The sequence below is a fragment of the Rhynchophorus ferrugineus genome, unplaced genomic scaffold (genome assembly GCF_030347505.1).
Source record: "Rhynchophorus ferrugineus isolate W39M unplaced genomic scaffold, kcgeb_rfMv2 rfM10, whole genome shotgun sequence".
NCBI classification, from domain to species: domain Eukaryota; kingdom Metazoa; phylum Arthropoda; class Insecta; order Coleoptera; family Curculionidae; genus Rhynchophorus; species Rhynchophorus ferrugineus.
In genome coordinates, this window is record NW_027472589.1 from 6,341,353 (window position 1) to 6,368,949 (window position 27,597).

The 27,597-nt window shown below is 34.6% G+C and overlaps 1 protein-coding gene across 1 annotated transcript; it reads left to right on the forward strand.

Moving 5' to 3' along the window:
- Positions 1 to 632: 632 nt before the first annotated feature.
- On the forward strand, positions 633 to 23,074 carry LOC143203393 (uncharacterized). Its single transcript, XM_076415510.1, has 7 exons — positions 633 to 892; positions 1,866 to 1,978; positions 2,034 to 2,166; positions 11,381 to 11,460; positions 18,883 to 19,200; positions 21,754 to 21,830; positions 22,839 to 23,074. Exons 1-7 carry the CDS (start codon positions 712 to 714, stop codon positions 22,942 to 22,944), a joined length of 1,008 nt encoding a protein of 335 aa, XP_076271625.1. The 5' UTR covers positions 633 to 711; the 3' UTR covers positions 22,945 to 23,074.
- Positions 23,075 to 27,597: the final 4,523 nt, after the last annotated feature.

A 27,597-nucleotide genomic window follows, 5' to 3' on the forward strand; every position in this document is an offset into this window, starting at 1 on the left:
CACAGATTTATATTTATTTATATTTTTTATTTACTTATTTATATTTTTACTTGCCTGTTATAATTTTCGTGTGGCTTCTTCACTATTGTCTCCGACAGCTATAATCGCAGTATCATCAGGAAATATAGCTATCGTGATAGTTTTCATCTGTGTTATATCATATGTGTAAAATATGTGAAGAATTTGCCTTCTTCATTTCATTGCCTGCAAGAAGAATACACTTCCTTGCAGTATACCTGTTTTAACTTATTTTATTGTAGGATAGGCTAGCTCGGAGCTTTAACAAGCACCAGGGCCATAGACAAATAGTCTACATTTCAAATGTAGGGTAGGCTTCCTTTTGTTTCACTCTAAATATTCTGGCAGTAATGTAAGATTTTCGTAGTTCAGTGTGTTATTTCGATAACATTTTCTGTAGTTTATGAACAAGATCGTCACGTCATACTTTATCGAAATCTTGTGCTATACATAATGTATAGCTGAACATATATTTTTTCCTTCATAAACAGTGTGTTACATAAACAGTGTTAATCTTGTACATATAAAAGGCATGCTTCTGAAAATCGTAACTACAGTACCTTATTAAACGTCTAATCTTACAGCACGTTGTCAAAATTAACGACTGTCACCACTGTCAAACCTTTATATCAACGTCAGCAATTAATTTGTCTCATCTTACGGCTCGGCCGATTCGTCAAAATTTCCGTAACAATGTCCGTAGAAAAGACCACGTCCGTGACCGGTCGTACCACCAATCAAGCAGTACAGAAACCGAACGTCTGGTCGGACCTGAAGAACGAAAAAAAATTCATGGACGCACTCGCTAGTTTAATGGAGGAGTCGTGGGCGACCGTGTCGCAAGTACGCGAGCGATCTGGCATGAATCCCAACTGTAAGTAGAAAAATTTACCATTTTAATCAACATTTAAACAAGAAAAGCACACTAACATTCAACAATCATAACAGGAATGGACTATCAATAATAAAAGAGAAACAGCGGTAGAGCGATCTAACAATATTTAAATAAACTAACACGGCATAATAATAACAGCAAGTACAGCTGTGTATGAAAGTAACGGGGCATGGCCATATTTTACGCGTTTATGGTTTAAAATACATTACAAACAGGGTTGAACAGTATCTAAAATACGTAATTGAAATGCAATTAGATGTTTGATATTTGTACTTCTTAAAAATGAAGTTTGTATTTCTTGCGTGGTTAGTATTTCACATATTTACGACCTCAAAATACATTCTAACATAAATACATTCACCGATCTTATTAATGGATGCGTTCCGAAGAAGGTTCGATAGTTTTCAGAAGCAAAATTCCCGCTAAAGTATCAAGAGCTATTGCAACCAGTAAATATAACAAAATATGAAACTAATGATGAATACCTTTCAGTAAAAATTCTGTTAATTTTAATACACTTATTCCACCAATCCTCCTACTTTAGACGCACTATTATAGTGCTTTTCCAGAGAACAGGTTTTCAGTGAAATATTCTACAAAAAAAAATTAAATGAATTCAGAAACCAAAAATCAAAGAAACTAGATCTGGCAAATACAAATGCTTGTTACGATAAATTGCACCTTTATCCACTGACTAGCTATGATTTCGTGAACTGGTTAACAAAATCCCTCTTGCCTTCCTCCCTCTTTAGCCTCCAAGCTTTACGTCAGGCAAAATTCGATTCGTCTGTAATAAAATGTTTCAATATATTCCTAAATTTTGAGAAATATTTGGCACATACCCATCAAAGGTTGGAAGCAATATAATGTCGATATATCGCGAAAATAACGCCCCATTCATAACCAAATCAACAAATAACTCACCTTATACCATCAAACTTTTCTTCATCAGATCAACTCAGTGAAGGAGAACTGTCCAAACGAATCGAGGAAGTGTCCCAAAAACTAACTGAGAAATACAAAGAAGTGGCGACTTTGGAGGCCAAAAAAGCACAATTACTATCCGTAATATGATTAACTAAGGTTAAACGGGCCGTAGTACCTAAAATATATGTTGCAGAAATCGGGAGGTCCAGGAATGTCCAATCGTTCTATTCCAGGATCGACGGCACCGCGTTACTTTCAACCAGTGGCCAGTTCTACACCTTCACAGCAACAGGGATATTCTGGAAATATCGATATATCTTATAGTGGTAAATATAACAAACTTTCCTCATTTTAGTACTAATAAACTAACGATTATTCGACGTGCTTGCGTATATTTTAGTCAGCGATATACATTGTTGAAAATGCGAAGTATTATGTAAACAATCCTAACTGTTAAATTGAATGGTTTTAATATTTCCCTACATAAAATAACAGTTCTCTATTTAGGATTATGGAGTTATTCAGTGCTCATGGTGAAAATAACGTTTTCGACTTAGCAGTTTATCATTACATCAGTTACATTTTAGCAGTTTATGAATCAACTGTTTCTAGACATTTACATGCAGTGGGTACTATTAAAGAATGTTATATTACTGAATGAAACGAAAGTTGCAAAAGAAATGGCAACAAAATAGAACGCCTGAAAATAATTATATTTTAAACAATATAACCCAAAGGTTGAAACGGGATTCAGAGCAGGGAAAGCCACCAAAATACCTAAAACAAGCGCGTCTACACAGTCCACCTAAAAGAGAACTACGTGGAAATTGAAACAAAAAGCGAAATCATTTGCTTAACATGTGGGAAAAACCTTTAAACTGAAAATTCGACTACTCAGTTAGTCATGCCGAAAGAAGTAAACCGAAAATTACTTAATAACAAGACAACTGATGCAAAAATTGCCAAGAAAGGGAATTATAAAACTCACCAACTTGATCAACGTAGCATCTCGACTACGACATGTCCGAAGCTGGCAGAGATTATCATGATCACCAAAGTAAATAGAAACCTATAGACCTATCCCACTGCTTACAGTAATATCATAATAAGGTATTTAAAAAACTTCAGTTGAAAAGAATAAGCGAGTAATGAAACCTATATGGATACACAGAATCCACTTATGGCGATTTTACGCGAAAAGTAATATTAATACAACACAAATTTTGAAGAACAAACTCCTGAGAAGTATTGTAGGTGCACCCAGATACTACAGGACTGATTACTCACACCGAAACCTTCAGATACCGACTGTCATTCAGAAGATCAAGAGAATTGCAAGGAGATGTGATTATAGGCCCCATTCTCATGGAAATATCGAAGTAATACAATACTTGGAAAACACCAAAACAGGACACAGATTCAAAATCAGCAGTGTTTATACATAAATATTATTACACCAGGGCCGATGGCTCTTTCTGGATATATATCAAGATTTGAGACCAAGAGATGACCAAGCAACAATGTAACAAATAAATAATTTTAAAAAACATTTCATCATCGCGATTTCATTGTTTGTTAGGGAAAAATTTCGAAATTTGATCAATCATTGGATCGCTGTCATACCATCATCTCTCTTTCGACAATATATCGGCATGTGGCCAGAAAAATAGGAAAGAGTTGTAGAAAATTATGGAAATTTATTCGGTTAACATATATTAAAAAAATATATTCGGAGTACTTGCTAGTACCATTTTGCCTATTCATTATGTTACAAATAAGCGAATCTCAATTTGACATTCAAATTCTCTCCTCTGTCCTCTGATATTTGCTCAACAGTAAACACTCCCAGATGTTCGTAGATCGAGATAGCAACTATAAGTTATCATTAGCACACCTACGACGGTTTTTTCAGCACAACTTCAAAATATAGACTTTATAACACTACAGTATACTTGATTGTTTGATTATTTAAAGTTTTGTGTGTTGACGACCGGAAAATCTTGAATATTTGGTATTATTTTTCAAAGGCTAACAGGGATTTATCATTTTCAACTGCATTTTGGTTCTAATACTCCAATTTTCATTAAACAACAAGTTGCCATAATTTTCTTCTTGGTGTTTTTATGATAGATTTACCAGAGGTGCACGATTCCAACAAATACTTCCATAAAAGAGGCAACCAAAAATCCAAACCCTTGAGTCCACAAAGTGGTCCACAACACTCACTATTGTTTTTATAATTTTTCTTGCTTAATGTATTATTACTTTATTTTGATTTGTTCATTGATGCGTTGATTGATAACTTTACAGAATACTTCAGGTTAGTTCCTCGATCCCATTATTATTACTTAGTATTCACAGGTTACTAAACCAGACTATTACCGTTAATAACAAATCCCTCTATCTAACTTCAACTTCGTTTCTGAAGCCATTGGAGACTCTCACTCCCTCTTTATTTTGTTCTGCGTACGTTCCATTTTTTATTTATTAGTTTTCTTGAAATGGTCGGCTTCCATCGTTTGATACAATATTTGGGTTTTGTACGTACTTTCGTATAATATTAATGTACAAATTTTATCTATCGTAGATATAGTAAATATAGAGGTGGGCAGTATTTCAATTACTTGTAATTAAAATGCATAATTTAAATACAATTTGTATTTCAGTTACTTCTCAAAAATATAATTCGTTAACGGTATTTAAAATGCCTGATACTGAGGTATTTTGTAATTATAATAGTATTTCAAATAGTTATGGCTCTAAAATGTATTAGAACGTAGCGGTCTTACTAACAGTTGCTGCAGAAAATACCGCTCCATAGCTTTCGTAAGCAAAATGGCGATAGCTACTTTTGTGAATTTTTAAACTTGGTGATAGTGCTTCCATACTATACATTAAATTGTTAATTTTCGGTAACTGTCACCTGAAATATACCAGATGAGAATACGCCAGATAAGCATCAAAAATGGAGTTAGAATTAGTCAGCTTCCTAAACGACAAAAGCAAACCATCCTTGTACGATATCCAAATAACAAGTGGGGCAAAAATAACGTTACCATTTGGATTGCCTTTGAGAAAAGTTCTCAAAGAAAAGATAAGTAAGTTTCGTTTTCATTGAAAGTTTATTTGAACTTTACGTTTTTTTTTTCGTTATGATTGAAAAATTATACCGGTTAAATGGTGACATCCATTCGCTATGCAATTTTCGGCTAATTTTATGGCATTTTTCATGACATTCCGCAATATCTGAGGCTGAATTTCTTCAATTTCGTGACGAATATTGTCTTTAAATGATCGTTTAGTGTTTATTCACATAAACTTTCGATTTTAAAAAAACCCATAAGAAAAAGTCTGGTGCTGTTAAATCCGGAGATCTGGCTGGTCATGCTAAATCGCCACTTCGCGAAATTAGTCTTCGTGGAAAAACGTCATTCAATAATTGAATTGTTGAACGAGCTACGTGTGCTGTGGCCTCATCTTGGTGAAACCACATGTCCTCTAGAGCTTGCTCTTCCATTTCAGGCACAAGAAAATTTCGAATCATGTCTTGGTACCATTTAGCAGTAACAGTAAAGGAACACATTGGTTGTTTAAAAAAAAAGGGGACTAAAGTTGTTTTTAGTGGATGCAATGTTTCACGAGTTAATTGAGGATTCTGTGTTCGCCAAAACCGACTATTCTGTTTATTGACGTAGCCACTGAAAAGAAAATTGGCTTAATTGCTCATTATCAATTTAGAGGAAAAAAATTAAATATTGTCACAATCTCTGCTCTTTCTTGTGGCGTATATTTATCCGTAGTAAAATGCGGACATCTACACAACACAATGGTTAAAGCGAAACTGAGCTAAAAGTTACATAACCAAAATGGGGCGCAATCAAAATGGTGGCGGAACTTTTGCCCCACCTGTTCTGAAAATATTTTCATACAATATAACACAAGTTTTTGCTTATCAGGACCTATAGGAAGATTGTTTTCTTTAGTAGGTTTTATTCATTCCCAATCGAGAGATCAGAAAACATGTGTTTATGAAAGGAAAATCTCCTTTTGCTGATTAATAGGCTAGACTGAATTAGTGTACCTGAGTATATTTTGTAATTTGTATTTTAATTAATAAAACAAAACATGAATTTTGCCCAGTTCTGAGCTTAACTAATCATAATAGGTCAATTGAAAAGTCCTGCCCTACCAAAGTAAAACACATTTTTTGGCAAAATCAGTTTTTTTTATTCAACATAGGAATTATGTTCAAGATGATACACTGATTATAGCGACCTTCCAACTTTTCGATACCATTTTTGTAGTACGATTTGTCCTTTGCTTCAAAATAGGCCTCAGTTTCGGCGATCACCTCTTCATTCCACGAAAATGTCTTCCCAGCGAGCATTCTTTTGAGATCTGAGAATAGGAAATAGTGGCTGGAGGCCAGATCTGGAGAATACGGTAGATGGGGAAACAATTCGAAGCCCAATTCATGGATTGTTGCTATCGTCAGTGACTTGTGACACGGTGCATTGTCTTGGTGAAACAGCACTTTCTTCTTCTTTAAATGCGCCCGTTTTTCGGCGATTTCGTCCTTCAAACGGTCCAATAACGCTGTGTAATAGTCGCTGTTGATGGTCCTTTCTATTTCAAGATAATCAATGAAAATTGTTCCATACGCATCTCAAAATACGGACGCCATAACCCTACCAGGCGACTGTTGCGTTTTCCCACGTTTTGGAGCAGGTTCATCGTATGCAGTCTACTTGGATGACTGTCGACTGGACTTCGGAGTGAAATGATGAAGCCATATTTTATCCATTGTCACATATCCACGCAAAAATTCTCGTTTGTTACGTTTCAATATGGCCAAACATTGCTCAAAATCATCAACACGTCGTTGTTTTTTGGTCAAAAGTGAGCTCGCGCGGCACCCACTTTGCACAGAACTTTCTCATACCCAAATATTCGTGAATGATATGATGTGCACGTTCAATTGATATCCTTAGAGTGTCTGCTAATTCATTCAATTTCAATTTTCATACGGTCATTCAAAATCATTTTGTCGATTTTTTAAATATTTTCGTCGGTTCGTTGATGGTTGATTTTTCTGGGGCGGTGTCCGCAAAGTCGGCATCAAGCCAAGTTTTTGCTCAAAAAGCAACACGCGAAATTTCTTTTTATAAATTTTTTTCACAACAATAAAAGTTTTCATAAACTAACCGACAGTTGCCAATTTATACACCCATCTTTTGAGGGTTAGGGCTATCTATGTGTTAGGCCGGGGCCTTCTCAATTGGCCTGTTATAAAATAACTAGAATTATTAGAAGAATTATAATTAGTATTGAATAAGAAAACTCAAGTTTGTTTTCTTCTGTAGATTTTGAAAATAATCAGCTCAACAAAGCACTAGGTGGCCGTACTAGTACCTCGGATCGTACGTTCGTTCGATGATTCGATATAAATAAATCACTCAAAGCCTTGAACGTGTTTCAGGCGGTGGTAGCGCGTCATATTGGCCATCCGGCTCGTACCCGAGCAGCCCAACCGCCGCAGCACGGAGACGACTTCAGTACAGCCAGAACCAGGGCGCCTCCTCGAACTGTGCCCCTGCTTGCAGCGGCAGATATTCTTCCACGGTAACGTAGCGTTAACGTAACCGAAGACTGGAGTAATTCGCACGCGAATTTTCAGAATTCCTCCGGAGGTTATCAGAACCACGACCTGGACTACGGATTCTAGGAGCGACGGGGAACCTCAATTTCTCCATCATGATGTCCATTCGAAATCGGCGCAGCGCGATTAAATTGACCGCGAAACTGGAGGATCGACGACCTGTTACGTAGGAAGGGGACTCGAGGGCTTGTTCAATATGTCGTTTTCATCGTTGTGTGTCGGTACGTTTTGAAATATTCTAAATATATGGTGCTCGAACGAAAGGTGTTTGATTTTTTAAAAATTGCTCATTGGCAAGATGACCAGCGACAGGGGTAGAACAGCATGAACAGAGATTGTTGCGAAGAAAATTTAATTATTTATATTTAGGCAGCCGTGTAAATTTAAGTTTACGTTAATTATAGAAATCTTTCGGTGGGAAGCCAACCACTTTAATAAATTATCCTAAAATATAAAAAGAAACCCTAGTACAAGAAGTACTTTGGTTGCTTTTTATTATCATTACTAATAAGAAAAAAATTCAAAGATGTGGCAGGTCTTCTGTCAGGTAAGTATTTTCCAATAAGATTTTTTTTTAATTAATATATTACTAGACGTTGCCAACTAAATTATAATCAAAATTTAAAATTAGGTACTTATCTAAGACCCATTGGTCCTTACTTAGTCTCTAATAAAATAAAAAAAAGGTTAGTGGCACCTTTCAGTGCCTTTACCATTAAGTGAATATCACCAGACAACTACCCAAGGTCATAAAATTTGGTTCTTTTGAGTCTGCGTCCTAGTTCAATGCTATCCAAGAGTTACACAACTTCGGTGACAACATGGGAGTGGAGTCCTTCCTCATGTCTTGTTGCCAATCTCTTAATTCGTAATCTGTAGCAGCTAAAATACGAAGGGCTCAATGTAAGTACTCCTCTAGTATTTGAATGTATCCACAATTTGGGAAATGCATACTGATGTATTAATCCCGTACCCACCTTGCTTGAATATTAATGCAAGTGTAACAAAACAGTAAAAAAAAGGGACTAATGATGTTTCCAGCATGAATACCACACCATATAGTTGCTTTTAGTGGATGCAATGTTTCATGAGTTAATTGAGGAGTATGTGTTCGCCAAAACCGACTATTCTGTTTATTGACGTGGCCACTGAGAAGAAAATTGACTTAATTGCTCATTATTAATTTAGACGCAAAAGATTAAATAAATATTGTCACAATCTCTGCTCGTTCTTGTGGCGTATATTTATCCGTAGTAAAATGTGGACATCTACACAACACAATGGTTAAAGCGAAACTGAGCTAAAAGTCAGATACCCAAGATGGGGCACAATCAAAATGGTGGCTAACCCAACTACCCAAGGTCATACAGTTTGGTTCTTTTGAGTCCTAGCTCAATGCTATCCAAGAGTTACAGAACTTCGGTGCCAACATGTGAGTGGAGGCCTTCCTCATGTCTTGTTGCCAATCTCTTAATTCGATCTGTAGCGGCTAAAATACGAAGGGCTCAGTGTAAGTAACTACTCCTGTAGTATCGGAATGTATCCACAATTTGAAAAATACATACTGATCTATTTATCCCGTACCCACCGTGCTTGAATATTAATGCAAGTATAACAAAACAGTAGTAATGAACGAATTTATAAATTAAGATTCTACTAATCGTATCTAATGTAAGATGTAATTAATTAAAAAGAAAATGGTATGAAGCAAATACAACTTTGGTCCAAGAATACTACCTGGTGGTACACCCGCATAAAGAAGTTTCAAATTTGAACCTTTATCATTTCGTTTCATGAAAAAATAGTTTAGAAAAATAATGGCATATTTTCACGAATGATCTTGAATTATAAAGGGCAACCTTACTAGAGCTTTGCCAGGCGTACCTCTATTACTTCTCATTACCAATGGCAACCAATCTGCTGTTCTAAGCTGCTGTGACGTATTATAATAAAAATACAGGATAAAATTAAATTATAACATCTGATTATATCATTTTAATGATGTTATTATAAATAATCTCGAAATATAAAATGCGACCTAAGCAGTAGCTTACCGAATATTGATCATTTTATTTATCTATAGCAACTAATCTGTGATACCTTGTAATAAAGTACAAAATAATACTTAGTTGCAATACCTGAATAAATCAATTCAACGATATGACAACCTGCAATACCAGCACATCAATCAGTATATAAAATTTGACGTATCTCAGTTTAATTCTGCGATAAATCAACAAAAATATTTTTGTAAATTCCCGTGAAGATGTCAACACACCCAGATCAAAACACCACTAGTAGACCCTTCGGTCTCTCGACCACCTACGAAGATATATCCAATTACAACAGCTTTATGGAGTCGCTGATGAATTTTTTGAACGAGGCCGCTGTTCTGATGCTGCAGGTGAAGGAACGTTCGGGAATATCACTTACCTGTTCATCGCCGAGTAAGAATCAGGATACTATAATTAGATAACATACTTAATTTGCAAATTCACTGATTAATTCACTGTTCTGTTGTACTTGCATCAACATTTGCAAGAGTGAGGAACAAATACCTAAGTATGCATTCAAATCGAATTAAAATTAAATTACACCACTTCAGCTAAATTTAAGACACTTAAGCACTTTACAAGTTCCTCTGGCTTGATTTGCTTCAATTTTCTCCTTTCCTGCGCGTTGTCCATTAGCTGCATTGCCTCCACATTGCTGTGATTTAGCATCCTTATTTCATGTTTTAAGGCGAAATCTTAACTGGTTACGTAGCAATACACATTGGTAATTAATCGAACTTTGATTTGACAGTGTTAAACTACTAGTAGGTTTGATGTCTTAGTACAATTCCTTAAGTCTAAATAGGGTTTATAAGTAGCTAATAAACCAAAATATTTGATCTTAGGTCATGCTAAAAGTATCTACTCACCAGTATTGTTCTTTAATATTTCGCTGATTCTATTTGAGGAACTAGACAGTCTTCAAGTGATATAATTAGGTTTTCGCCACTTTGTCGTAAAGCAAAATTGGCATGACCAGATTTCCAGCTATTAAACTGTATTCCCCAGTCTCCAATCCATTTATCAATATTGCAGTTGTACTTTTTCTATAGCCCTAAGATGGGATATGCATTTTGCAATAAAGATTGTTTTTGTTAAATGATCCAAGTAGTAGATCAAGACCAAGATAGACCAAGACCAAGATAGAGAAGTAGAGATAGTAGAGAATACAGGAGTGGAACGCAGAAATAGCTTCATATGTTGAAAATGCTACATTTTCTTTCAAAAATATATGATTGCAACAATTTGCAAGTTGTTAAGTAACAAATTGCTCATGTTGTGAATTAGTCCCGATACCAAACCCGGTCAAATGCCGGTGAGACGTCCAGGAAAAATGCAGGGCAGCAGATGTTTTAATAGTAGTCTCTCTTCTCTTCTAGTCTTTTTTAATAGTATTGCTCTATCGGTCTGCCGGTTTGTTTGTTTGTTGTTTTCAAATTGTTTTCATATGATTTTGCACCATCATAATTTGCTAAACATACGAAAGTCACCGAAACAGATGCACAAAAGGGACTTCCTGCAACCTGAGATCGGGTTGCACCGCAGTAGTATGACCGCTTACGTTCTTTCTCAGCAATAAACTGTTTTGATTAAGTTCTTCGCTCAATTTCTTGATTTCGGGATATTTGCTACTCTATAAAGCATCTATACTACAAAGGCTACGGCAAAGGTCAACATTTGTACGTATTTTTACCGAGAATTCAATAAAGAACTGGGCGTGACTGAAATTATGTCGGATTTTCTACTTTAACTGCCCTTATAACGATAGTTTTAATATTTCCACGCTATCTGATACCTATAATATCTTGTTTATTTAACATGTTCTAGTTAAAATGCCGGAAGAAGACAAAAAACAGAAGATGAATATGATTCTGGAAACGATGACAGAGCATTTAAACGAGTCATCGGTAAGCATATAATTTTTATTGTTAGCACTGAAAATATAGTTTGATGTTTTTTTTTTGAACGCTTGACAAGAATGGTTACCAATAAAAAGGAAATGCGCTACGTTTTGCAGTTTTCCTTTAGTATAAGTAAAGTCAAATTACTGAAACGTAAATAGTGTTTATGATTCTGATACTACAACAAGCAATCGAGCGCAGATTTGGATTCATTGATTCCATCCCCACAGTTTCGTCAAAGTTAAAAATTTATATCTTAGGATATTAAGATTATTAGGTGCTCCTGCATATTGGGTCCCACCCAAGCTGATCCAGTTTCTTAAAGAGCAGAACAGCGAAGGATGTCAAATCCAAGGAAGTTTTCCAATATCAAAAATGCGCCACTGTGGCCTTCCAGAGATTGTCGAAAATGTATTGAGTTGAACCATCATACATGCCCAGTTTATACTTTCCAAAAGTTAAACGTGTAACTATTTGGAAAATACCACTTTTTTGGCCGCAAAAAGAAGCTGGGTACATGAGTGCCACGCGAGTTAAACCGAAAAAAAAACATCATGGGTCAATTTTATATCTACGAATCGCAATAAAATTGACACATTTCTGAAATAGGTAGTGACTGGCGATGAAAAAGTGATGTTGACATAAGAATGCGGTCTCTCGTCATGTCTGTTTGTGATTCTCTTGATTTTTTAAGTATCATTCGGTATCTGAGGTGTAGATAACCAGCCCTATAGTACCTTGGATGCACTTAGGACTTTGTTCTGGAAAACTTATGTTTGCTTTTCGCAGAATATCATCTTCAATCAACACTTGCTTATATAGTGGTAATTTATTATGTACTGATAATTGTGATTTTCCTCCAATTATCCACATACACATTTTTCTATATTTCAAGTCGAGTTAATTCCTCCTACTTTTGTTCCTTCCAGCAAATTTTTGCAACAAGAGTTATTCCAAGATACTCAGCGATTGTCACGAATAATTCAATACAATTTTTCAAGATTTTTCTAAAACAGTTGTTGACTACTACTACTACAGTAGTTCTTCCAATATGAATAACTCAAACCACGCAACACTCAGCCATAAGTCAAATCTCACACCAATGTAATGCAAATTGGGAAATAAACACAGGGGTTGTCTTTTATATTTCGGTATTTCGCTAAAACAATTGTTGACTACCAATACAGCAGCTCTCGATGTAGCAGTGTTGCCACTAAGGATTTTTTCTTACTTTCTGTCTTTTACCTTAATTCTGTTTCTTTTTCTTAACTCAAATAACACAAACAATACGTAATGGAAATCGCAAATATTACCGAGAAAAACCCATTCTGGGGTTGTCCCTTATATTTCGAGATTTTGCTAAAACACTAAGGGTTAATATCAGTAAAATGTATCATTGTTGACAGTAAGGATTGTTTAACAAATAAACTTCGTTTGTGTTACAAATTCGAAACAATATCCATTAAAAATATAATTAAATCAGCGTTAATCATAATATTCAACGTCGAAACATTCAACACACGAATCAGTATCATTATTACCTAATAGCACCAATAAATTACGCGAGCGGCATTGATACCACAAAACGAACATATCATCAAAGCTTCAGACATAGAGTTTCAATAACTGTTTTAAAGATTGTTTCAAGAGAATACGAAAATAGCTTTGCAACAAGAAGTGTTCCAAGATACTCAGCGATATTGCTACGCGTCATTTAAGTAAATCCTTCAGTTTCAGTAAAAAATAATGGATTTCTGTTGCTGCGCCTATTATTTTAAGAAAAGATGAAACGAAACCGGCCCCATGATATTCGACCTTGACGTACCATCGACCGAACGTCAAAAAGATTGCCTTCGCGTGGTTAAACGCGCCAATAACCTACCGCGATCAATTCTCGTTTTACGTATAAAACAAAAGTGATTGCGCTATTGTTTCTGTCGGCGATCGGATTCGTGTAGTTTTTCAAATCCTATCTCAATAATTTCGTTTGTTGCGTCATGCCGATCGCGCGTCGCCATTGGCCGTAGCCGGCCGATTTCGAAAACGAAATATCCTGGGTGAAAATCGGATCAAGACCGCGGCCTAAACCGCGGACCGAAGTCCGAAAACCGCTCGACTTCCTGACAATTGGTCAACCATTCAGCATCTGTTTATTTACGCTCATACGATTTTACAATAATTTTGCTATATATTACGCGTTGGAATCAATTCGTAACAAATTTAAATAAAAAATAGCAAATTTAAAATCAAAACGTTATTAAAAATACTGTCAATGAAACAACATGAAATCAAAAACTTCAAGTTCAGAACCGAAGCATATTTAAGACCATAGAGTAATAGAGAGAAAACCCAACAGGGGTCCCTGGAGAGAAGTTTCGCTACGTCCAATATCTAGATGGGGATATAATCGAACATTCAAGTAAATTGATTGATTTGATTTTGCTATGAAGTCATTTGATTGGTTCTTTGGTAAAGTTGTTGATAAAGTTGTATATATTTATATATATAACAGGTCAATTGAAAAGTCCCCGGCCTACTATAGCAAAACACATTTTTTTTTTGGTAAAATTAGTTTTTTTTATTCAACATAATTCCCTTCAACGGTGATACACTGATTATAGCGACCCTCCAACTTTTCTATCTGATTTTTGTAGTACGATTTGCCTTTGCTTCAAAATAGGCTATAGTTTCGGCGATTAACCCTTCATTCGACGAAAGTTTCCTTCCAGCGAGCATTCTTTTGAGATCTGAGAACAGGAAATAGTCTCTGGGGGCCAAATCTGAAGAATACGGAGAATGGATGGATGGATTTTGCCATCGTTTCACTGAATTGTGACACGGTGCATTCTCTTGGTGAAACAGCACTATCTTTTTTTTCAAATGCGGCCGTTTTTCGGCGATTTCGTCCTTCAAACAGTCCAATAACGCTATCTAATAGTCGCTGTTGATGATCCTTCCTTTTTCAAGGTAGTCAATGAAAATTATTCCATGCGCATCCTAAAATACAGACGCCATAACCTTGCCAGGCGACTGTTGGGTTTTCTCACACTTTGGAGCGCGTTCATCATGTGCAGTCCACTCAGATGACTGTCGATTGGACTTCGGAATGAAATGATGGAGCCATGTTTCATCCATTGTCACATATCGACGCAAAACCTCGGGTTTATTACACCTGATCATATTCAAACAGTGCTTCGAATCATCAACTAGTCGTTTTTGGTCAAAAGTAAGCTCGCGCAGCACTCACTTTGCACAGGTCTGTCTCATACCCAAATATTCGTGAATGATATGATGTACACGTTCAGTTGATATCTTTAAAGTGTCTGCTATTTCATTCAAATTCACTTTACGGTCATTCAAATTCATTTTGTGGATTTTTTTAATGTTTTTGTCGGTAACAACCTCTTTTGGCCGTCCACTGCGTTCATCGTCCTCGGTGCTCATTTCACCACGTCTAAACTTAGCATAGCAATCCTTAATGGTTAATTTTGCTGGGACAGTATCCGGAAACTCAGCATCGAGCCAATTTTTTGCTTCAACTGTATTTTTTCCTTCAAAAAGCGCACGCGAAATTACTTTTTATCAATTTTTTCACAAAAACAAAACTTGCTTCACTCAAAATGCTATAACTCACAAAGTAATGATCCGACAGCTGTCAAATTTATACACGCATCGTTTGAGGGTTAGGGCTGACTGAAGAACATATGGATTTAATTCTAGTACCGCCATCTATGTGTCAAGCTGGGGACTTTTCAATTGACCTGTAAGTTAATTAATTTAAGTTTCGATACAAAATATGCCAGTTAGTGTATACCACCATATTATGAGCTATATTTAATACTATGAAAAATAATTAAAAATACATAATATTGTAAATATTTCTCCATATATAGATCGTAAGAAGACGGCCTAGTGCAGCTTAAGTGGGAGCTGCTACAGCGGGAAACCAAGCCGCCGTAGGCACTGGACTTTAGGAAGGACTTCCTTTCCCTGACACCTCTTAAAAAAGATATTTAATAATAAAATTAAACAGGCTACTGATTAGTCACTGGCAATTTATTAATTTCTTCTTGATGGATTGAACTGCGAGACCTCTGCGTCCCGATTGTCGAGATGGCAAGTCTCTCATATTGAAACGAAATGCAGAAACGTATAAACTATTAAAAGAAGTCACAGCTTGTCTGATCCATCATAAAATGTGTTCTTTTCCCAAAATATCCATGAAAGAAATCGGTTTTTATTTCAAAACCTAATTTTACCTCGTATATAACTTTATTTTAAGACAACGGCTATCTATACACAATTTTATTGTTTATTTATATGTCTAGACATTTGCTTGTTTCTATATCTGGTATATAAGGTTGGTTATTGATTTTATTTAATTATTTTTGAATTCTAAACATTATAACTTGTTGTTTTTGCGAGTCCTTGGAATGCGCAACTGGCGGAAAGGTTTTAGCCTCTCAATTTTCGTTAATGTTTCTTCGTCTGCTTTGAAAAATGCTCCGAAAAATGTTAAAGCGTTAAGACAATTAGAATGTTGACATGATAGACCAGCATCACAATCGGTTTCTACAAGTGTTTGATGGGCAGAATTCTTCAATTTTAACAATAATACTAAGTGGAAATCTTTTATGTTATGTTCTGTTTAGACTGTGGAACATCTATATTACGATTACGGGCACCAGATGGCGCTGATCCCGGTCCGAATTCATACCGCGATGTCCTCTAGTGGTTTTTGCGACGGACAGATAATATATTCACACGCACAACCTTGGTGAAAACCACTGGCTGCCAATTAAAATAACCGCAATAACTATAACAGATCTATATTAATAAAAAAAAACCGTCACGCGATGTTGTAATGCCTCAACTTCAATCAGTCGTACGGGCAAAAACGCCAGCCGTTTGACTATCACGTAGCTGCGCCCGATATCGGGCGGGATAGTGCGTCGGTAGTGTAAATTATAGCACTGTTCGCCAATTTTTTCGACTTTTGTGCTCGCTTCTCCTTGAAAAACCAGAAAATGGTTCTACGACGCGTGTAAAATATTTGACAGGCTGTCGTCAAACAAATACAAAGACTATACAAAGCTAGTTGAGCGCATAATAACATTTCAATTTAGTTTGATTTTGCTTGACGTTTTCACTGTTACTTGCTGTATTCCATAGTTGAATGCCGTATGTTCAGATTGGCTTGATGATAGTTTTGTTATCATCATTGTTATCTCATTGCTTAAATGGGAATAGTAAGTTTATGATTGGGCCAGATGTTCTTCCGTCATGTAAATGTACAATCCACGTAAAAGTCCAAGAATTTTCCAAGTTCATCTTGTAGGATGTCTTCGTTATATAATTTTACTGGCGGACTTTTGTGAAAATATAGGTTCCAGAACGCCATTTTCGTTATATTTCCCTTTATTAGACAACATGCAAATGAAGAAGATGTTTTATATGATTGACTAGTAAAGTGCTTAATAACATCTCAATTCAGTTTGATTTTGCGTGACGTTTTCACTGTTACTTGCTGTATTCCATAGTTGAATGCCGTATGTCCAGATTGGCTTGATGATAGTTTTGTTATCATCATTGTTATCTCATTGCTTAAATGGGACTAGTAAGTTTATGATTGGGCCAGATGTTCTTCCGTCATGTAAATCTACAATCCACGTAAAAGTCCAAGAATTTTGCAAGTTCATCTTATAGGATGTCTTCGTTATATAATTTTACTGGCGGACCTTTGTGAAAATATAGGTTCCAGAACGCCATTTTCGTTATATTTCCCTTTATTAGACAACATGGAAGTGAAGAAGATGTTTTATATGATTGGCTAGTAGAGTGCTGAATAACATTTCAATTCAGTTTGATTTTGCGTGACGTTTTCACTGTTACTTGCTGTATTCCATAGTTGAATGCCATATGTCCAGATTGGCTTGATGATAGTTTTGTTATCATCATTGTTATCTCATTGCTTAAATGGGAATAGTAAGTTTATGCTTCGGCCAGATGTTCTTCCGTCATGTAAATGTACAATCCACGTAAAAGTCCAAGAATTTTCCAAGTTCATCTTGTAGGATGTCTTCGTTATATAATTTGACTGGCGGACTTTTGTGAAAATATAGGTTCCAGAACGCCATTTTCGTTATATTTCCCTTTATTAGACAACATGGAAGTGAAGAAGATGTTTTATATGATTGGCTAGTAGAGTGCTGAATAACATTTCAATTCAGTTTGATTTTGCGTGACGTTTTCACTGTTACTTGCTGTATTCCATAGTTGAATGCCATATGTCCAGATTGGCTTGATGATAGTTTTGTTATCATCATTGTTATCTCATTGCTTAAATGGGAATAGTAAGTTTATGCTTCGGCCAGATGTTCTTCCGTCATGTAAATGTACAATCCACGTAAAAGTCCAAGAATTTTCCAAGTTCATCTTGTAGGATGTCTTCGTTATATAATTTGACTGGCGGACTTTTGTGAAAATATAGGTTCCAGAACGCCATTTTCGTTATATTTCCCTTTATTAGACAACATGGAAATGAAGAAGATATTTTATATGATTGGCTAGTAGAGTGCTTAATAACATTTCAATTCAGTTTGATTTTGCGTGACGTTTTCACTGTTACTTGCTGTATTCCATAGTTGAATGCCATATGTCCAGAATGGCTTGATGATGGTTTTGTATCTCATCATTTTACTCTCATTGCTTAAATGGGAATAGTAAGTTTATGCATCGGCCAGATGTACTTCTGTCAGGTAAATCTACAATCCAAATAATGGTCCAAGAATTTTGTATGTTCATCTTGTGGGACAGTTTTCTCTTCTCAGAGTGTTGGTAACATAAGTGAACTTGGTTTACTTTTATTCTCCACTGGTTAATTTAAGATTTTGGATCAGAATACACCGACAGGACGGCAGTGTCTTCAGTGTATGTCGTAGTGATTGTGTCCTTATTCATCAGCTGGAAGATCCACAGTGTAAATCAAGTACAATTCCGGTTCAATTACGCTGCCGTGTGAGACACCCGAGCGTATTTCGTGTAAATATAATCAGAATATTCATAGTATGTGTCTGGAAGCGCATTTTTTAGTCTGTACGCCAGTCCTTCATACCAGACTCTGTCAAGGGCTCGACTGATATTCAAAAACGCAACCAAGCATCTATAATGGCGTCTACAGTATGATGTACGTGTTTGGCCATTCCATGGTCCTCTCAGAATCCAAATTGGTGGCTGGGGATTGTGTTGTTTAGGTGCTCTTTCATTCTATTTAGAAGGATTTTTTCGTTAGATTATCCTTTACTGATAGTACACTTATACGTTCTTTTCTGTGGAGGTTTGTCTGGTTTGGACAATATATTAATATATTGCAAAATTGTCTCATAGTAAATCAATATTATTAACCTATTTTGTTTCTTCTTCTTGTAGAAATCAGGAGACTGTGAATGCGACCCATGTACCGACCCCGCCGTAAACTCAACCCTTATGTCGTCCATCCTCACCACCAGTACCAAGTCCGCGGATACGACTCGGCCCGGTGACACTGTCCTCAACACGACCAGAAGGACGGGAGACAATACCCTCCTGAACACCACCATAAGACCTGGGGAGGACGCGATCCACAACATCGCTTTACGGGAGGCCGATATGCTCAACACTGCCGTGACGTCGGGAGACGCGTCCCTGATGAACACCACAATAAGACCAGGAGATTCTATATACGCGCCCGGCGCTAGAACCGCAAGGGTGAGTCGGATACTGTTAATGTCCTTTTAACTTAGATATAAGTTAAATTAGAATAGAAGCTCTTCGTTTTGTCAAAAAAGTATTCAATTCGTCAATAAAGTACGTAATATGTCTTCTGTCGACTGCAAACAAAAGTTCTAGAAGCAAGCACAAGTTGCCTGGAGTCGTATTACATGAATATAGTACTTTTTCCATAATGTTTGTTCATTTTTGGTCGGAAATTGATTTTCAAAATGATGGTACCAAAACAATAGCTTCACAGATTTATAATTTTTTCAAAATCTCGAGTTTTGTGGCTGAAAACGTACATTTACGATTAATAAGAATGTCCTGGTAGGCCGAACACGTTTAATGATGCGGAATTGTAGGAGTTAATGGATGAAGACCGGTCTCAAACTCAAAAACAATTGACAGAAAAGTTAAATGTAAACCGAGTCACAATTTGAACGATTTCAAGCAATGGGAAAGATGAAAAAGATGAGAAGGTGGGTGCCACGTGAACTGAATGACAGGCAAATGGAAGATCGAAAAACCGTCAGTGAAATGCTGCTTCAAAGGTATGAAAGGGAAGTCATTTCTGCGTGGAATGGTAATGGATGATGGGAAATTGATCTATTTCGAAAATCCCACTCAATAAAAAAATCTGGTTATCATCTGGCAATGCGGGCCTATCCGCTGCAACGCCAAAGCTGTTGAAAACTCGAAAAACAGTTGATACTTATAGGATTTGAACTGTGCGTTTATTAAAAAAACGTCCACAATACGCTCAAAGACTCGATATATGATTTAGCTCAAAGAAAAAACTGTTCTTTTGGAGTTTCACCCATATATTACCCGAGAATGGGGCAAAATATATAGAATCAAATGTCCAATACTTTGAATTAATCAATTTCAGCAATTAAAGACAAGCAGATAAAGTTAAATATCTGAGAAAGCATCGGAATCGACGCTTAACTTGGAAGTAATATAACAGATCAATTGAAAAGTCCCCGGCATGGCACATAGATGGCGCCACTAGAATTAAATCCTTATGTTTTTCAGTTAGTTCTAACCCTCAAAGGATGCGTGTATAAATTTGGCAGCTGTCGGATAATTAGTTTGTGAATTATAGAATTTTGAGTAAAGCAACTTTTGTTATTGTGAAAAAAAAATGGATAAAAGGAATTTCACGTTGATAAAATATCGCTTTTTGAACGGAAAAAATGATGTTGAAGCAAAAACTTGGCTTGATGCCGAGTTTCAGGACACTGCCACAGGAAAATCTACCATCAAGGATTGAAATGCTAAGTTTAGACATGGTGAAATGAGCATCGAACACGGTGAACGCTGTGGATGCCCCAAAGAGGTTGTTACCGACGAATACATTTAAAAAATCCACAAAATTATTTTGAATGACCGTAAATTGAAATTGAATGAAATAGCAGACACTCTAAAGATATCAACTGAACGTTTACATCATATCATTCACGAATATATAGGTATGAGAAAGTTCTGTGTAAAGTGGGTTCCGCGCGAGCTCACTTTTGACCAAAAACAACAACGAGCTGATGATTCGGAGCAGTGTTTGAAGATGATCAAGCGTAATAAACCCGAGTTCTTGCATTGATATGTGACAATGAATGAAACATGGCTCCATCATTTCATCAAGTCATCCAAGTGGACTGCACACGATAAACCCGCTCCAAAGCGTGGGAAAATGCAACAGTCGACTGGCAAAGTAATGGCGTCTGTATTTTGGGATGCGCATGGAATGATTTTTATTCACTACCTTGAAAAAGGAAAGATCATCAATAGCTACTATAATATAAAATTGGACCGTTTGAAGGACGAAATCACCAAAAAAGGCCGCATTGGAAGAAAAAGAAAGTGCTGCTTCACCAAGACAATACACTATGTCAAAAATCTATGAACTGAGCTTCGAATTGCTTCCTCATACGCCGTATTCTTCAGATCTGGCTCCCAGCGACTATTTCCTGTTCTCAGATCTCAAAAGAAGACTCGCTGGAAAGAAATTTTCGTCAAATGAAAAGATAATCGACGAAACTGAAACCTATTTTGAAGCAAAGGACAAATCGAATTATGTTGAATAAAAAAACTAATTTTGCCAAAAAAAATGTGTTTTACTATGGTAGGCTGGGGACTTTCCAACTGACCTGTTATACTAATAAAGCGTAAATAACTTGGGCTTAAACTGAACCCGATGTGTTGGCTTATAGAGCGTAGATCCAAATTATCTTTAGATAATAAGGTATTGCTGTATAAGGATTCGAACCCGCGACTATCGCAACAGTTGTAGGACAGTAGTAGAAAGTAGTAGGAAGAATAGCGATATAAGATTCAAGACGTTTTTAATTATTTATTCAATATTTGTATCCATTATAAAAATCGTAAATCACACTTAAGGTAATCTAAATAACAAACGATATTAAAAGTAGGCGTCAGTATAAAGGACAGTTGTATCAACTTAGCAGCAAAAAGAGTAATGCAGTAAGAGGGACTTGAAATAATTAGTTCTATGTGAATATGCAAAAAAATAATTTATATTGCTTTTAGGCTCAATCTCCCGACAGATCTTATGCTACGCCATCAACAGTTAGAGCTCCACAACCCAGATATCAGCAAAGCCCCAGGTAGTATTCGGTGTTTTTCTTACAATTTTTCATGGTATAATGATTAACAGGGCCGGGTCAATATTAGCAGCCATTTTAATTTGGCGGCATTGTTTATTATTCAATCACTGATGCCAAAGCTTCCTTAATAAAACATTCTTGTTATCAGTTTTCACTTAGGTTCATTAGTTTCTGACGACTTTCAACATCTTTAAAATGTTCTATGATCGCCCCACCCTTTGCCAAAGGAGGACCTTTGTGGCTTTTCCGCGCAATTAAAAAAAAAAGATTTCGCTCATTTTACATACAGTCTATTCAAAGTTGTTTTGTACATACGTCATCTAAATTTATGACGTCAAAACGTCGCAATGTTTTTGCATGAACTGTGAGTTTTAGTTCAGTTGGGCTCTGACATACAACAAAATTCTAAACTAAATAAAATAATTGAACAAAAATGTTGTCAAATATAATTTATTTTAACATTACAGTACCTGTAAAAACTACGGTTATACAGCGACAATAGTTTATAGGTTAGAGTTATAACCTCTTATCACTATTGCTTTAAAGAATTTTACATACGTCTGACAACCCGACGACGTTGACAGGCACATTCATTTACGTGTTCGAACGTATCAGACAGCATTGTGTCTCTTTATAACTAGAACAAAACGCAAAGGAAAATATTATCTGATTCTGAAACTAATATACAAATTGCAGCAGACAATACATTAAACATCTTGATGACGTTCGTACAAAAAAACTTTGAATAGACTATATTTTGCACTCCAAGTCCATTTTTCCAAAGAGTGTTCTGGAGAACCACAAAAACTCCGAAGACGATGAACTCTCAAAAAACTTTCGTACAACTAAACATGCGATGGCAAAGACACACAAGGAGAGAAAATAGCAACCACACCTATTAGAAGAAAATGCCATATAACAAATATTCATCTATCACTCTTATTCTCTTAGATATTATCATCACTATTTATGTTATTAATTTGTTAAAGGATTACGAATTTCTTTCAGAGCAACATACCCTTCCTCGTATGCTAGTGCCAGCAGAAGCAAGGCCGGAAACAGCTGGAGTGTGTGCACTCCCGTCTGTACGAACCCATATTGTGGTCAACACTGATATTTTTCGATATATTTGTTTTTATGTCAAAAAAATAATGAAAAACTCGTCTTGAGCAACTTATTTTAATTATTAGATACTAAGATTGCGAATTAATTTTGAAGGATTTACAATAAATGACATAACAGAACTCATGCACAATTGCAACTTCCTCAAGTTCCTGTTATTTCATGACTTCATGTCTAATCATAAGCCTTCTGGCATTAGCAAAGTCAATTAATCCATAAAACATGTTATGTACCTATATGTAAAGATACTATAAAAACGATATATCGTTTTCCAAAGAGTAATCCAGCTTTTTCCTAAAATGAGTTGATCAAAAAAACCATACTAAATTACCTAGATTAAGCACAATACAAATTTATCATCATTACATACATAATAATTATATAGATACAAATTCAGTATCACCCTTCCTTCACAAGCAGGTCTTAGGGTAAATGCCCATCCACCATTGTTTTTATCAGATACATATACAATTATGTATTTATTATATGCTTATTATTCGTATATATTGTTTTTTTACAGAAAGTCAACATACTTCTTATCAAGACATAATTGATAGTGATGAAAATATTAATTTGAAGTCTCATAGTTAATGTGTAAAAGGTCATAGTTAATTAGGTTACTATATTAAGGGGATTTATATTGAGAGACATCTAAAAAAAGCACATATATTTTCATGGTTTTAATTGTCCAATCCATAATGATTTTCTAGTTAAAATTTTAAAAATTATTGTTAGTTGTCCATTGTATTCTTGGGACAAACAAGTACCTAAATAAAATATTAACAGGAAAAGACTTAAATTCAGTATAAGAAAACTAGAAGATTCCATAAAATTAAAGACGCTAAAGAAATGTAAAAGCTGGAAGGCGTTATAGAAGAATATATTATTTATATTGGCTGGAGTACTGAGCTCTTAAATTTTTTATTTAAATTTATAAGTATATGTTATATAGCTTTATTCTTGTTATATTTATTTGCATGCTTATATTTGTTAATATATTTTATGTTTATTATCTTACTTTAAAAATCAAATGACAACTAACCAATCACATGTCGCGCTTTTAGCGCCCCAGATTGTACTTGCCGAAGCATTTCCTCAAAACCTACAATAGCCAATTTACTCTCCTGATGGTATGTTCACGTACCACCAGTTTATGGAGGCCCATGTTAGATTAAAAAGAAGATTGTCATTTTTATTGATGTTCTCCTTGCTTTCGACTATATACAAAGAGCTTCCTCAGTAAGAATAGATGTTTAATTAAAATAACTGAATAAATAACACCTTATTTCTTAAGGTTACGCTACAGTTATATATAAAACTTAAAATGTTAAGGCTTTTAGTATTCAATAAACCCATCTCCAATAACATATTTAATATATATAAAAATCGCTTTGTTCAAAAAACATACATAAACGATAAAGTAACTTCCGCATTGGTCGGTTCCTTGATTCTCTTATTCCAGCTCGATTTGGTCAGATGGCCGACGAACAGAGACGTGTTGTTTGTCATGTAGACCCAGCCGCAACAGCTGTATCATGGTATCCTTTTCTGGCATTTCGTTTTGTTTAAAATTCGTTTATATAACTAATTAGACGTCTCATTATCATTTTAATATGTTTGACATGAAATAAAAGTTGGCTATTTATATCAATATTAATTTTTCGACGAGAAAATAATTACCTAATAAAAATCATTAACAAATATCAACTTCATATACGCAAATTTAAGATTCTCAAGTTTAATGGTACTGGCAAATTGCAACGTATATTTTTAAAAATCAAGGGAATTTACTATTTCTGATCTCGAAATAACAAAAAATCAATTCAAAGAAACCTTGGTTATTTCCTCATAAAAATATGAAAGCTTAATTTACACAAACGTATGATGATCAAATTAAAAAATAATCACAATATACAACGTGTATATGAATATATTAAAGGATTATACTAGTTTTGGTTTCAGAGACTAAACAATCAATTATCATTTTTTTTTCTTAAAATCCTTCGCCATTTTCTTAACAACACTAAAGCTTCATTGATAAAAATCTAAGATTACCAAAAACAATCGCAATATGTAACGTATATCTCAAAAGAATAGATTATAGTACTTGTGATCTCGGAGAATAAGTAAACTAAAAATTATCTTTGAAAAGACCCTTCACCATTTTATCATCAGAATTTGAAAACTCCATTTACACAAAACCAGGATTATTCGAATTAAGGGGTAATCACAATAAATAAGGTATGTTAGATCAATAGATCAGAGGATTATACTATATCGGCTCTAACAATAAGGATATATAAACTATCAATTCTGTTTATTATATTCATTCACTTTTTAAACATTCAACAACATTTTAAAGCTTAATTTGAACAAACTTAAGATTATCAAAATAAAAAATAGAAAATTTTACAATATACCATGCATATCGTAAAAAAATAATACCAATTTTGTTCCTAAATTGCTTTCTTCATTTTCTCAACAAAATTGCAATGGTTGATTTAGATAAATCTACATAAAACATATATGATTTTGTTTTTGAGTGTTCCACTCCATTTTTTCACATTAACATCAAAAACAACCAAATAATCAAAAACACAATAATTCAACTACAAATCCTAATCATGCAGTTTCGATATAAAATAGTTTTAAAACATTGAAATTTTCTGAAATATATAGATCAAGTCTAATTTAATTGAATCAAAACATACAGATTATTTAAAAAAGGAGTAAAACCATAATTTAAAGAAAAGTTCTGTGGAAGGTTACCAAGTATTATCAAAAACTTGGTAGTAATATTTTAGCATATTTTTAAAAATAATATTGTACCTACCATTTCACAGTATACAAAAAAAATCTGTAAAATTAAATTACATTACATATAATATGTTGAGTACAAATAATAGATAATAAACAATTATTAGTAAAATCTGTTGATGAAATATTAAGGTAAATACTATAAATTACTACTATAATTACACAGCCACAATAATTTGTAGCTTATCGGTATCTCTGAGGGCCTAATTCATCTAATTAACACTTATCTTATTATCTAAATATTATCTTCATTAGAGAGCATATTTACCTTTTTACATTCTGATTCTTTTTACTTCTTGATTCCTTTGTGGCTGTTTTAATGTCAAGTCATTTTGATATCACTGCATGACTCCTTATTTTTTTGCTACTTTTACTAGACTTTTTCCTTGATAAAATTAGATTTAATCACTGCATTTTCCTCAATGCCTGTCAATGTCCTATCTACAAAACAGATAGTATTCATCGATATTCAAACCTATTTCTCAACAACTAACTACATAAAAGTATACTGTCATAACAAATTTGCAAATAGTAACTTTGACTTCAAGAAAACATCAACTCTGCTCCAATAATAAAAACATTCCTGTTTCCAGCATGAAGAATAATATATCTGCAATGAATTATTTAATAAAAAACTGTTATTATTAACAAAGCTTATTAATTTTGTTGCCTTTACACTCTTTTTATTAGCACCTTACCAAAAGTGGTAGAATGTTCCATATTGAAATATCCATGTCTCTAGATATACAAACTGAAATAACAAATCTTCCTTAATTATATTATATGGTACTAAAAATTGTATTTCTTTAAAAGCAATGTCGAAAAATTCGATTAGACCTCTTGATAGGTTAATTTCTCACCATTTAAATCCTATGTTTCTTAATAGCATATGAAGAGATGACTTACATACCTCAAACAGCTGAATATCCCTAGGATTTCTATGGATACTTAAAAAATTATGTTTATATTGGAAAAACTATTCAATGTTCGGATAAATTTGATCTGGAATAAAGCTAACATCAAGCAGATTGATTCGTCGCAGGCTTTGTAAGTGGACGTTACCATTTCGGTAATTCCAATTTATTTGATTCTTTTGTGAGCTTTTAGTCACAATGCGCATACTAATATTCGGTACAACTGTAACACGCCAATAAATATTTACAATAAAACGGCAACAACCTAATATTTAATAGTATCAATACTTACCTCTCTAACGTATTTTATTAACATAACAACCCACTAACAAACATTATTTATTGAGCATTTTTAATCAAAGTAATCACAAACATTAAGCAGCGATTTGAAATTTATCAGAACAAGCAAAAAGTCAAAGCAACGTTTGCCGGCTTATAACCTCTAATTATTATCACTAATGTTTTGAAAAATTTGACATTTAATAACCAACCTATCAAACATACTGTCTCATTTTAACTAAATTTACAATCTGTGTTAGACAACCCATTCGACATCGTTGTAGATGTTAATTCCTTGTTAGTTTGGCTAAATTAATATATATTTTTTAAATTTTTTCATCTAGAAGTAATAAAAAATGATATAATAATACTTTGGCCGTTTAACCAATAATTTATTTTAATGTATATATTGAAACTTTAAATAGTTACTATAAATCGGCACATACAAAAAAACTTTTCAAACCTTTATTGAAATCAGAATTTTTATGCCCAACTAGGATACGAATTAAATACAAGCATACGAGAACTCGGTTGATCTTTCTTTAATGTTTTGAGTGATTTTCTGGTTGCATATATTAAGAAAATTTTATTTCATATATTCATGGAAGGATTTCTAAATCTAGAAAAAGCGGGTG